This window comes from Podarcis muralis, chromosome Z (genome assembly GCF_964188315.1).
Source record: "Podarcis muralis chromosome Z, rPodMur119.hap1.1, whole genome shotgun sequence".
Taxonomy (NCBI): Eukaryota; Metazoa; Chordata; class Lepidosauria; order Squamata; family Lacertidae; genus Podarcis; species Podarcis muralis.
In genome coordinates this window covers 9,281,275-9,294,840 of record NC_135673.1, presented here as the reverse complement: position 1 = coordinate 9,294,840, position 13,566 = coordinate 9,281,275, and the positions used below count along the sequence as shown (strand labels likewise).

The window sequence follows — 13,566 nt, the reverse complement described above, 5'->3', positions numbered from 1 at the left end:
AGGGCCAACATTGATGCAGAAATCTAGCATCAACTGAGCTCTGCGAGTGCAGCTTTCTCCAATTGAAGTGAAGAGTGTTTGAGGACCAAGACATTCACAGGGAAACCAAAATGCTTGTTTACAAAGATATTGTACTTCCAACTTTACTGTACTCTTGTGAAACATGGACCACTTATAAATTCCATTTCCAACTCCTCAAAAGATTCCATCAGTGGTGTCTCCAAAAATTTTTACATATCACTTGAGAAGACAGGCAAACTAATGTTAGCGTATTGGAAGAAGCAAAGATCACCAGTGTCAAAGCAATGATTCTTCAACATCAACTTTGTTGGGCTGGTCATGTTGTTTGGATGTCTGATTATCATCTTCCAAAGCAACTACTCTATTCCCAACTTAAGAATGGAAAGACAATCTTACTCGGCTACGAGTGATTGCCAGAGAAGAAGACTTTTAACCTTATGGAAGGACATAGGAACATAGGAAGTTATCTTCTACAGAGTCAGACCATTGGCCCACCTAGCTCAGGATTGTCTACACTGGTAGGGATATCCCCAGTCTTACCTGGAAATGCTGGGGATTGAACCTGGTACCTTCTGCATGCAAAGCAGATACTCTGCCACAGAGCCACAGCACTCATCCCCACTTCAAAAGGCTAAGCAAAGGATGGTGCACCCTGCGTTTGTATTACCTGCCCTGTTCCTTTGACTTTAAGACAATGGGAGTTCTAATCCACATTAGTGGTTGCAAGTTTTTCTGAGAGGCTTTATTGAGATTTCCCTCCCCTCTCACACACCTAGCCCTTCAGAAAGCAGACTGTTTTGCAAGGTATTTGATGGTGGTGACCACCTACCCAACCTTTGTCACAATGCCCCTGGATGGTGCTAGGCCTGGGCATGATTGTGGAGGATGCAAAATAGTGCCTGGTTGCCAACATAGTTGCTACTGCTGCTGTCATTTATAGCAGCAAAGAGGGGAGGGGGCTGGAGGGAGGGGAGAAAGAAACAGTGTGGCTATTGATGGTGAGCCTCCTGTCTGCCTCCTAAAAAAGTAATCATAATAATGTTGGCAATTTCTCCTCTCCTTGAAGGAATTTAGTGGAATGAAGTGCTTCTTACCCACTCCAATCCTTTGCTCCAAGATTGGATATATAATTTACAGAAGGTCTTTCAAACCTGCCTTTATAGTCTTAAAGAGCTAGAAACTTGAATTGTTACCATTTAAAAAGCTGAGATTTTTCTGGACACCAATAACTGTAGCAGAAAATAAACACCAAATCATTGACTAGATATATACAGATAAACATGTATGTACTCTTATTTATATTATTTATTTGTTTATATTATATATTTATATATTAGCTACATTGCTGCATCACTCTACCTCCCAAGGGAGACTAGGGTGATGCGTGATAAGATATAAAAAGGCAAAATGTAATTTGTAAATAAAGCATCACAGTTAGCAGTGGAACTATGAAATATCATTAGAACCATTAACACATACACCCCCCCAAAAGAAACCCTCTTCAGCTGTTTGGTATTAAAACAACTTTACCTCAGTTTGTGAAAGCCTCTCTCTTGTATAGAAAGATTGAATATACAGTCCTTGCCTGAGGCAGACACTGAAGAAGCTTACAAAATTAGCCCATTGGGTTGGTGCCAATATTATTCCTGTTCAGAGAAGACCCGTTGAAATCAATGGACATCACTGGGGTCCATTAATTTCAGTGGGTCTACTTTGAGTAGGACTAACCTTAGTTCCAACCCCTTCTTTTTGGAAATTGCTCATTGGCGATGATCAGATCTTCTTTCCCCCCCACATCAGCCCATCACTCCTTTGTTTCTTGCAGGTGATTGTGGGGAGCATCTTCGAAGTCATCTGGGCTGCAGTGAAGCCCGGGACCTCCTTTGGCATCAGCGTGTTGAGGGCTCTCAGGCTGCTGAGGATTTTCAAAGTTACCAAGTACGTTTTAAGTTTCTTCTTCCTTTTTCTTTCTTTCTTTTTAGTGTGGGATGTGTGAAGGGGAATTTATGCACTTGGAAAACCCACTTTCAGAAATCCTGATGCATTCGTTAACTGGCTTGGTTTGGTTTGGAATCCCAGGTACTGGAACTCCTTGAGGAACCTGGTGGTCTCCTTGCTGAATTCAATGAAGTCCATCATCAGCTTGCTGTTCCTCCTCTTCCTCTTCATTGTTGTGTTTGCTTTGCTGGGGATGCAGCTTTTTGGAGGACAGTAAGTTCAATTCACTAAATTAATCTCCATAAACTTTTGACGGGCGTCTGGCTACAAGGAACGGTACTCTCCCCGCTTGTGATTCCTAGCAACTGGTATTCATAGGCATGCTGCCTACTGGACTTGCGATAGTTTTGGCTCCAGTTTCAGATGTTTGCACTCTGAATGTTTTGCTAATCTCTCACAGCAGGTTGCAGACGGACTTATGTTTCTCCCGATTCCAAGCTGGACAAAACCAGCTGGTTCACCACTTTTAAATAGCTCTGTGGGGTTGTTTCATGTCCTGCATTTCAGATTTCTGTAGGCATCTGGTTGACCATTATGATGGACTAGATGGGCCTTCAGCCTGAACCAGTAGGGCTCTTATGTTCTTATCTGTGAGTACTCTTTGATTCAAATCTCTCACTGGAAGCTCAAGTGTCTTCAATGACAAGGAATATTTATGCCCAGCTCTGGCTGGTTCACTACTTATGGCCACTGCTAGACGAAGGCTACTTGGCCTCAATAATCCATGCTGGAGATCACTAACGTCCAGTTTGGACTGCTTTGATGCACTCTATATTGGGACGCGGGTGGCGCTGTGGGTAAAACCTCAGTGCCTAGGACTTGCCGATCGCATGGTCGGCGGTTCGAATCCCCGCGGCGGGGTGAGCTCCCGTCGTTTGGTCCCAGCTCCTGCCCACCTAGCAGTTCGAAAGCACCATTAAGTGCAAGTAGATAAATAGGTACCGCTTTATAGCGGGAAGGTAAACGGCGTTTCTGTGTGCTGCTCTGGTGCCGGTTCGCCGGAGCAGCTTCGTCACACTGGCCACGTGACCCGGAAGTGTCTCCGGACAGCGCTGGCTCCCAGCCTCTAGAGTGAGATGAGCGCACAACCCTAGAGTCTGTCAAGACTGGCCCGTACGGGCAGGGGTACCTTTTATATTGGGCTACCCTTAAAAAAATTTTTTTTATATAAAAGAAGGGGATTCCAAGATTTGAAGAAGTAACCCAGAATGGACAGTTAATAACAAGGCAGAACATTACTAGTAGAATGAAAAGATATGCATATACACATAAGACGTTACATACAGATTGTTAAAATAAAAACATCAGAGCACCAGCTCTTCCCTTAAAAGTAAGTGGTCCTCCTAGAGAAGAACGTGCCAAAGGGCTGATTGTGTCAAGCTGCTGATTCTCTAGGTTCACTCTAGCGGTACTGAAAAACAGTCATGAAATGAGGAAGAATAAAATTACAAGATAATAAAATAAAATAATTATAGAAAGCTTAAAAAGAATGAATGATTTAAAATATATTCATTAGTGGAACAGAATCCCATAACGGCTCAGGACCGCAATGCTTCAAGGACTGCCTTTGGCCATATGAATCAACCTGGACCCTGAATTCACCCCGTGAGGCCCTTCTTCATGTGTCTCCTTCGTGAGAGATTCGGAGGGCGGCAACACAAGAACAGGCCTTTTCTGTGGTGGCCTCCTGTCTGTGGAATGCTCTCCCCAGGGAGGTTCACCTGGCACCTTCATTACATATCTTTAGGCACCTGGCAAAAATGTTTCTCTTCAACCAGGCATTTGGCTGATTAACATTCTGTGGCTTTTTAAATGTGTTTGTGGGAAGGTGGTTATTGATTCGGTTTTGTTTTATTATGTAGTTTTTATTCTCATTTTGCATTTTTCTGTTGTTAACTGCCCTGAGATCTTCGGATGAAGAGCAGTCTACAAATTTAATAAGTAATAATAATAGTAATAGTAATAATAACAACAACACAAGATTCGTACTTGCACCAAACATCCCAAATATTCATGAATGTTGCCAATTAAGCTCATATTTAGTGGGAATGTGCCAACCATGAAGATTGTTTAGTCATATAAATCACAATCAGCTCCCAAGCAGAAGCAAAGTTGCATGGGTCCACATCACCCCAGTGACATGTATTTTATGACAGTTTTTCAGAAATGGCAAGAAACACAACTTCTTTAAGCCATATATCCATAGAGTAACAAGCTGCACCCTTCCATCCACCATAGGTCATTAAATGAGTGGCTATCCTTAAAGACTGCCTGGAAACTGCAGTTGGTGCAAAATGTGGCTTACCAAACTGTTGAGCAGAGCAATAAGGTGGGACCATGTACCACCACTCCTGAAAATAAGGCACTAGATTTTTTTGCCCAGTGGACCAGATTCTTATCTTCCCCTCCTCTCTACAGGCCACCTTTGACAGTTAGGAGGACCACCCACCTGCCAAACATCTGGTGTCATAATGGTGTCAAGTGGTGTTCTTGGAGGGAGCAGGATCCCCCACCCCACCCCCAAAAACAGACTATTGAAGACTGAGCATGCTCAGACAGAAGACTGGTGGAAGGGAGAATGTTATGGAGCACCCTGGAGAAAGGGCATGGCTGTCTGGCTTGAACCCTGAACAGGCACACTCCCTGCTGCAACATTTTATTGCAAGTCCCAGTTGTACCTCTGAATACCAGTCACTTGGGGGGAGGCACAAATCATGGGGTTGTCGTTTGCCTTCATGCCCTCCTTGAAGGCTTCCCAAAGGCATATAGGTGCCCACTGTAAGAGCCCGGATGCTGGAGTAAAGGGACCTTTGGTCTGATCCAGCAAGGCAGCTCTTAAAAGATTATTAGCATTCTACCCTGCCATTAATATTCATTTTCTGCCTCTTTCTAGGTTTCATTTTAGTGACGAAACACCAACCACAAACTTTGATACTTTCCCCACTGCTATTCTAACTGTGTTTCAGGTAAGGGCACTCTTGACTTGGTGCAAAAGAGCTGAAGGGTCCTCAGAGATCATATAGTCCTCCCCACTGCTGATGCAGGAAATCTGCTGCTTCTGCATGTCTGACAGGGGGCCATCCAGCCTCTGCTTGAAAGCTGCTAATCAAGGATAAGCCCACTGCTTTCTGAGGCAGTCTGTCCCACTGTCAAACAGCTTGTGGCATCAGGAAGTTTTTCCTAATACTTAGTCATATTCCCTTGTAATCTGAACACAGTGACTCAAGCAACTGAAAACACATGTCTGCCATTGTCTATGGAACAACCCCTTCAATATATTTGAAGATGGCTATGAGACTGTCTCTTAATCACACTTCTCCTCCTCTAGGCTAAAAATATCCAACTTATTTAACCTCAGCTCATCGTTCAACCTTAGCTCCAGGCCTCTCAGCCTTGTCAAATAGGCCAATAATATTGCATCCGTATTGCAATTAGTTTGGGACAGAGACTGAAGCCAAGAGATAAGCAAAAGGTGAGGAACTGGATCTGGCCAGGCGGCCAGATAGTTAAGTCCCCCACCTCTCATTGGCCAAGTCTGAGAGGTGGGAAGAGCCGGGCAACTGTCAGTCATCTGATGTCACAGACTGGTTTGTCAATGCCAGCCCCTGTTGCTAGGAAATCTATCTGCTGTATGGAAGGTGCAGGGCAGGGAGCCAGCAGGAGTGCCTCTCCTCCCCTGTACTCTACAGGCTGTCCACCCCCAAGGGCATCCTTCTCACCTTCCTCCTCACCTTCCTTATTTGGCAGCAAGTGCCAATCCAGTCATGATCCAGTTGAGCTCATGGGGATCATGACAAATGCTATCTTGCGCAGCACTTTGAAAGGGGCCTTTCGTGACTTACCTAGCCTCGCAAAGCCTGTTTCGAAGTGTGATCTTGTGGCCAGCTTTGCATAGGACTTTGCAGCAGATCAGCAGGGCCTAAAGCCCCTCTTATCAGCTGAGCCAGGTTTATGCCTGCCCCACACCTCGTACCATATATGACATCTGTTACAATAGGGCAGGTGTATGTGCTTAGGCTGAAATGGCCTCAAGGGCTGAACAAGGTATCTGGCAGGCTTAGCTGGGACTGGAAGTAACTCACCCCTGAGACAGGCTTCTGGCAGAGGAGAGATTTGAATTGGGGTTTTAATCTCCTATTCCTATTGACTTGGGGTTTCTTACAGGAGTCACTGGGTAGTCAAGCAGTGGAACTGGATATATAAATGAATGTGCAATGATGGTGTCCTTGCCATTATCCTTACTTAGTTGGGTGGAGAATTCAAAACACAGAACTCTCAGAAAACAAATGTCCAATAGGTGTGGATGAATTTGTTCAATTTCAGTTTCTTGTTTTTCCATTCTTAAGCTCAGTTTGCCATATTTCCACACCAGTTCACTTTTTTAAAAACAAAATCCTCCAGAAAAGTCATTGCCATTTCAGTATGCATTTTCCCCCAAAACTACCTTTTTGCAAGTAATTTCCCCTAATATAACACGTTTTTGGTGTGTCATTTTCCTCAAATATATGAGACCTGAATTTTCTTTCCCCATCCCTAACCTCCAGCTGATATCAACTGTAACCAGGCAAGAGTGTGGTGACTTCTGTCAGCACACAGAACCATGGCCCTTGGCTTTTCTGTCATGTCACCAGAATCCATCTCTGTGGCCCTTGTCTGCCGTGGCGCAGTCTTGGTTAGCAGATGATGTGACCTGCTTTTCTGTCTTCACAATCAGCTCCCTAAATTAACAAGGACAATAGCCTGAGAGACGGATCTGAGTTCATAGGAAATAATGAAAAGAGTGGAATGTGGGACCCATTGCATTTGACATTCTGGTTTCTGTAGAGCATTATAATTGGGGACAGGAATGCTAATCAGGCAGGAAGCAAATGAAAAAGGCAAACCCTTACTCAGCGAGGTAAGAGGAAATGAGAGGCATTCTATGCTCTGGAAGCTCAAGGGTTGGGCAGCCTTTGCACATGGGAGGAGGGCTTCCTGTCAAAGTCATACAGAAATCGAGGCCACCAAGGGAGAGTTGCTTCCTCTCCAATCCCAGACTTACCCTCTCTGGCCTCTGAATACCAGTTGCTGGGAATTTTGAGTGGGGAGACTTGCTGTTGCACACGGGTCCTGCTTGCAGGCTTCCCTTAATGAACATCTAGCTGGCCACAGTGAGAACAGGATTCTGGACTAGGTGGGCCACCAACTGTACTTCTGATGCTGATGGAATGGAAAGAAGATACAATAGTCCAAATAAATCCATATTAGCCCCTTTTCACCTACTCACAACACCTCTTACATGTGTGCATAACCTTACAAAGCACTGTGTCATCATCATCATTGCTTATCTGTGTGCTGCCTTTCCAGACTAAACCAGGCTCAAGTCTTCTGACAACATCAAAATGCTTTACATAATTCATTTGCTGTTGCAAGACCTCAGCTAATGAAAAACACATTCTATTAACAAATGTGCAATAAAATGAAACAGTCCAGTGATTGTTCAAAATAAGGCCTGACAATTAAACCCTCCCCCCCCAACAATTTAATCCAGATTAAGACTATGGACTGATTCTTGCTATGCGCTGATCTACATATTTAGGGAAACAAGATGGTTGACTCCTTGGACTTTACTGCTTCCAGCTGCAGGTGGAAGAAATTGTATGCTGGTGCTGGGAACAGGGTGAGGTCATTCCTTTCTCTACAGGCAACATGGAAACACACAGTTCTATAGACACAACACAACAGTAGCAGCAGCAACAACAATAGAAGAATAAAAAGCAGGATAATGTTTTTATTGAGCCCATCTCTTCAAAGTCTTTACAGGTTAAAAATATATTCACCAGCTCCCAAAAGATGACATCAGAACTAGCTGGGAGAGCCTTCTCCTCCTCCTCCTTCTTCCTTAAATAATTTTATTGGTTTTTTTCACAATTAATTTCCACAATTTACTACAAAAAACAAATCCCCCCCATCCCTATTCACAAAAACATTTCAAAACCTTATCTTTGAGGTTCTTTAGACTTCATGACTTCCCTTCATTCCCTCTTCTGGTTCCTTATATTAACAAAATTCTTCTGCATTTCCTTACACATACTTCATTGCAGATTGCAAGTGTGAAGTCTGAGCCTGCCAATATATCAATTTATTTACATTATTTTGCATATATACAATGAGTGTTTCCCGTTCTTTTTCCTAACTTTGGCATATTGGAATTTCACTGGAAGGCAACTATCAGTTAAGTCAGATTTAAAATCCTGCTCACCTTCCTCACAGTCTCCTCTTGGTCTCAGAGGCTGTAATTTCTGCCTCATTTCTGCCACCAAGGCATTCCCAAATATTTCCTGCCTACCCCCCATGCTATCCATATCTGCCCCGAGTGTCTCCTGGTATTTCTTCATATCAATCACAGTTTCCATTTTCCTAAAAATTTCCTCCAGCCCTTGCATCAAGACCTCCACCACTTCTGTTTTCTTTGTCGCTGGTTCTATCTTAATAATTAGTTCTGTCACCATTTCAGTATTTTTGTCCATTTGGGCTATAAGTTATCTGCTGTCTTATCCAAATTTTCCTTTATCTCCTTAATCAACTCATTTTTCAGTTCATAGAAGAATTCCACCCATTCACCATAAGGCTTATCCCCCATGTCCTGTACAGAAGTCCTTCTACCCGAACTTGGGGTTGGTTGCTTTTTAATTGCCATGTTCAATAAGTTATTATTAAAACAATAAAAAATGGTCCGAACAGAGCAAAAATATCCAATACTCCTTCTACTCGATTCACTGTGCCCTTGCCAAGTTTCTCTTTCCCTTGTTCTCAAGACAACCAATTTTCCAGCCATACCTTGTCAGTTTTGTCAAGGCCACCAAGTAACACTTTCCCAAGGAACACGGTCTTTTGTACTTTCCCACTCCATCCAGCCCGATTGCATGTTACATGTATACAATTTGAAATAAAATCCAGCTTTCAAATTAACATTCAGATTAAACAGATATCTACTTTAAAAAGAAAACAAAAGCAGTTTGTCCACACAAAATCACAACTTAATAATCCAGAGGAGAGTAAAAGACTCTCACTGATCCAGTTCTCTAAAAATGTCTTGAAGTAAGATAAAGAGTTACAGACAGTTGAAGATCATTATAATTCCTCTTTTCTGGTAGAGTCCAAACGCCTTTCCTTCCCATAACCAGAGAGAGATTTACCAGGCTTCCAACTCTAGAAAGGTGGCGTAGGGGGTTCTCAGATGTTGTCCAATATCTGGCACTGTTGATATTCAGCCTATATAGCCAGTTCCAAACTTTAAAGTTCCAATTTATCTTTACACACACACACACACACACACACACACACACACACACACACTAGGAGCAAGCTCAGTCTTTTTTAAACCACTCCAACCAAAATGTGCCATATATGCTTCCATACCCTCACAGAGTACTTCATTAGTCTTGTTTCAAGCTTTCTCTGCTGGGCTCAGATTCACCTATGGCTTTAGTCGTGCAAGCTCCTCTCCACAATTCTCCATTATAAATCTAATAAAAGGTAGTAAAGAATGGGTTTCAGATGCTTTTAATCCACCTTTCCCATCAGCAGACATATATCTAATAGAGTCACGTAAAATTAATACCATTCTCACTTGCAAGTTGTTTCCATGCAGCGATAATTACTCAGAAGATGGGGATGGACTTCCTTTTTACTCCTCCGTCTAGCACCGAATTCAGCCTAATTAGATCCAATAATTAATCTTCTTTACATTTCCATCAGCCAAAATGTAGTTCTTGGAAGATCTCTGGTGCAGGTAGGAGTTTGAGGCTCCACTCCTGTGGAGTTGAGATATTGCCATGTCCGCAGGCTCAATCACAGGCTTTTTAGGGGGTGCACCTCACCTTGGAGCTTCCCCCTGTGTCTCTGCGGGGCTTGAGTCTGTCAGTCGATCAGACTGGCACTCATTTTCGCCATTCGCAGAAACCTGAAGTCCGCTGGGAGAGCCTTCTTAATGAAGGCACCACCACAGGGGTGGGAAATGACCTTAGTCATTTAGATCATTTTCATCCCAAGGACAGCATTCGCTCATGGGCAGCCTTTGGGGGCCACATGCTAGGGGTGGGCAGGGTCAGAGGGTTATGTGCACACAGACCTATGTGCACACACTTCCCCATCCAGGCAAAGTAGAGGTATTGGTCACATCCACACCATGCATTTAAAACATATTTATACCACTTGGGCAGTTACAACTTCCAGCAAAGAATCTTGGAAATGGTAGCTTGCCCCTCACAGAGCAACAGTTCCCAGCACCCTTAGCATACTGCAGCTGCCAGGGTTCTCTGCAGGAAGCCATGTGCTTTAAACGTCTGGTGTGGATGTGGCTATAGTTACAACTGTGCACTTAAGGAGAGAGTGCAGTAAGACCAGTGAAAGGTAAGGCCTGGGGACAGGCCCAAAGACCTGACAGAGGGAACCAGAGGGCTGAGGTTCCCCAGAACTGCTCTAAACAAGCCAAGCTATCTTTCCCACCCTCCCCTCACACTTTCTTATTTTTTACTCTAATTAACTTTTCAGATTCTGACTGGAGAAGACTGGAATGCGGTGATGTACCAGGGGATAGAATCTCAAGGGGGCGTCCACTCAGGAATGTTCTCATCCATCTACTTCATTGTCCTGACACTGTTCGGTAACTGTATCCTTGCCCTGCCAAAATCTGATTTGCTAATGGCATTTTGTGCTGCTCCATTGCTAGAAAATGCATATTCAACCTTAGCAGCCACGTGCTAATGGGCAGCTGGTGGAAACCCATTAGTAGAAATATTGATTTATTATGAAATGTAGTAGTATTTGTGAAGTGTGTTTGTTTGGGGGTGGGGGTGGGGGAGCATCCAGCTGATGAAATCCTAAACTTTGGTAGTCCCATTTATGCAGTGCAGGTTTCCTGTTGTCATTCTTCCTCCCACCTGAAAAAAGGAATACACATATATTATTTTTTTCAACCTGCATACACACATAACACTAAGTCATGTGTTCTTGTTTTTTAAATGCTGGTTTGTTCATCTCACAGATGAGCAAATAAGCCTAGATATATTTTTCCAGATTGGTACCTCTATGGCATGGGTAGGCAACCAATCGCCTTCTCAATCTGGCCCACAGATGGTCTGGGAATCTGCGTGTTTTTACATGAGTAGAATGTGTGCTTTTATTTAAAATGCATCTCTGGGTTATTTGTGGGGCATAGGAATTCATTCATTCCCCCTCCCCAAAAAAATAGTCCAGCCCACCCCAAGGTCTGAGGGACAGTAGAGCAGCCCCCTGCTGAAAAAGTTTGCTGACCCCTGTTCTATGGTTTGGGAGGGCATCTTGGGTGAGTCAGTAGCCAAAATACCATAGTTGAGCAAGGCTGTTTGGTTCAGACATAATGCCAAACCATAGCAACAGTTTGTAAAGCAACAACAAGCCACATTTCACATTATGGTTTGTTGACAAAAAGCAAGCCTTGGTTATTCTGCTGGGCTGGGCTGGGATACTCCAACAAACCACACTTGGACTAAACAAACCATGACTTAGCAGAGAGGTGAGAAATATTTTTTTAGCCACACTCCCTTCTGGGAAACCTTTGGCATATGTCAGTAGTAGGCATCCATCACATAAGCAAGAGGCATTATCAGAGCTCAAGGGCACATTCCCACCTGGGTGGGGGGTAATCTCAGGGAGGGTGCAAAACAGGGCCAATGATGGATGTGGTGTCTGGCTTGTGGAGATTCCCAAGGGCTAGACAGAGAGGTATGGAGGGCCTCATTTGCTCCCTGGGCCTGGGCCTGAGTTTCCTCACCTGGCTTAGTGTTATGTGTGAGCCAGACCATACAGAAACCACCCCTTCCTTCCTTTAAAATGGCAAGAACATTCTGTTGCAATCTTTCACTGTCCGGAGTGACTGTGTGTGACTCCAAGTGCTGTGCTAAGTGCATACTGAATGTTGTGCTTTGTACAACATAGAGGCACCTACAAAGGCATTGCCTTTGGCAACCCTGCCCTTATATACCTGGTAAAAGCAAGATAGGTGAATTCCATAGTTGAGTGGCAGCAGCAGTCATTAGAGGCCCCCCAACATTCATCCAGGCTTGTCATTTATTTTCTTGAGCAGATGAATTCTAACAGTCAGAACTGGAAAATCTATATAGATGATGGTGCTCAGATCACAAGTGGCTCTGCACAAAGATCTACTCTTCGCATTTAGCTTTTAAATCAGCTTCTCCCCAACCTTTGTTTTCCAAATGCTGTCAGACTCCAACCCTCAACCATTCCCAGCCAACAGAGGGTGGGAATTGTAGGCCAACAGCATCCAGGGACAGAGGCTCTCTATATACAGACTCCCCATGATGGACCATTTGTTGCCCTAAATGTGCTTGTTGCCCCCCTTTTCTTTTCTTTTAAAAAAGAAAAATCAAACTCTGACCAACTCTCTCTCTGCAGCCTTTTTGTAGAAGTCGCCTTTGTGCTGAATTGCTTTTTGCCCTAAATTCCAGCGACCTGCTTCAATTTGAACACAGTTGCTAATGCTCAAGACACACTGCTGTCTTTCTCATCGCTTCCCAGCCTTATTAGCTGCCAAATGAAAAGTTAATAGAAGCATCTAAAAAGATATGTAAAAGTTAGCTGGCTGAGAGAGGTGGGGGGGGGGGACTTCAGCCTATCTGTTCAAAACAGACTTGACTTGAAATAATTAGGCCGCATCAAGCAAGGGGAAACATCCGTGCAGTACAGTCAGAGCAGGTAGCTAGAGGTGAAAATATGCAAGAGCGCAATGGCGGCAATTTTCTGACTTGATAAATTTCATGCACAGCTCAAATACTGACTACAAAGCATTTAGAGGACTATTCACAGTGCAGAATTTAGGAATAGTCGAGGGATTTGATCATGATCTGTTTAGGGAAAAGGAACCTCAGGCCCAGATGCTAAATCAGCCCTATATGCCTCTCTATCTGACACCTAGATTCCCCAGCCCTGAATTATATGATGTTTTGGTTACATTTCTGGCTATCATAAAGGTAAAGGTAAAGGTACCCCTGCCCATACGGGCCAGTCTTGACAGACTCTAGGGTTGTGCGCCCATCTCACTCAAGAGGCCGGGGGCCAGTGCTGTCCGCAGACACTTCCGGGTCACGTGGCCAGCGTGACAAGCTGCATCTGGCGAGCCAGCGCAGCACACGGAACGCCGTTTACCTTCCCGCTAGTAAGCGGTCCCTATTTATCTACTTGCACCCGGGGGTGCTTTCGAACTGCTAGGTTGGCAGGCGCTGGGACCAAGCAACGGGAGCGCACCCCGCCGCGGGGATTCGAACCGCCGACCTTTCGATTGGCAAGCCCTAGGCGCTGAAGCTTTTACCCACAGCGCCACCCGCGTCCCCTCTGGCTATCATACTAGCCAATAAAAACCCGGCACTAGTTTTATGCCAGTTGTCTACTGATAACATTAGATGGTATCCAGTGCCAAAGTAGGCCCACTGAAATTAATAAACATACGTAACTTAGGTTCATTAATGTCAGTGTGTCCACTCTGAGTTAAATGTTTCTTGAATACAA

At 44.1% G+C, this 13,566-nt stretch overlaps 2 protein-coding genes across 9 annotated transcripts in view; one reads left to right on the top strand and one right to left on the bottom strand.

Annotated features, from left to right (window-relative positions):
* Positions 1–13,566, bottom strand: part of SLC31A2 (solute carrier family 31 member 2) — a 989,995-nt gene that overhangs the window by 581,013 nt on the left and 395,416 nt on the right. The gene's annotated exons all lie outside the window — the stretch shown is intronic.
* CACNA1B (calcium voltage-gated channel subunit alpha1 B) overlaps positions 1–13,566 on the top strand; it is a 327,353-nt gene that overhangs the window by 196,851 nt on the left and 116,936 nt on the right. For all 8 annotated transcript variants that reach the window (XM_077922132.1, XM_077922131.1, XM_077922130.1 and 5 more), the window contains 4 exons: positions 1,847–1,959; positions 2,101–2,232; positions 4,913–4,985; positions 10,555–10,672. In XM_077922132.1, coding sequence (XP_077778258.1) covers positions 1,847–1,959; positions 2,101–2,232; positions 4,913–4,985; positions 10,555–10,672 — 436 coding nt within the window. The remainder of the gene's footprint in view (positions 1–1,846; positions 1,960–2,100; positions 2,233–4,912; positions 4,986–10,554; positions 10,673–13,566) is intronic.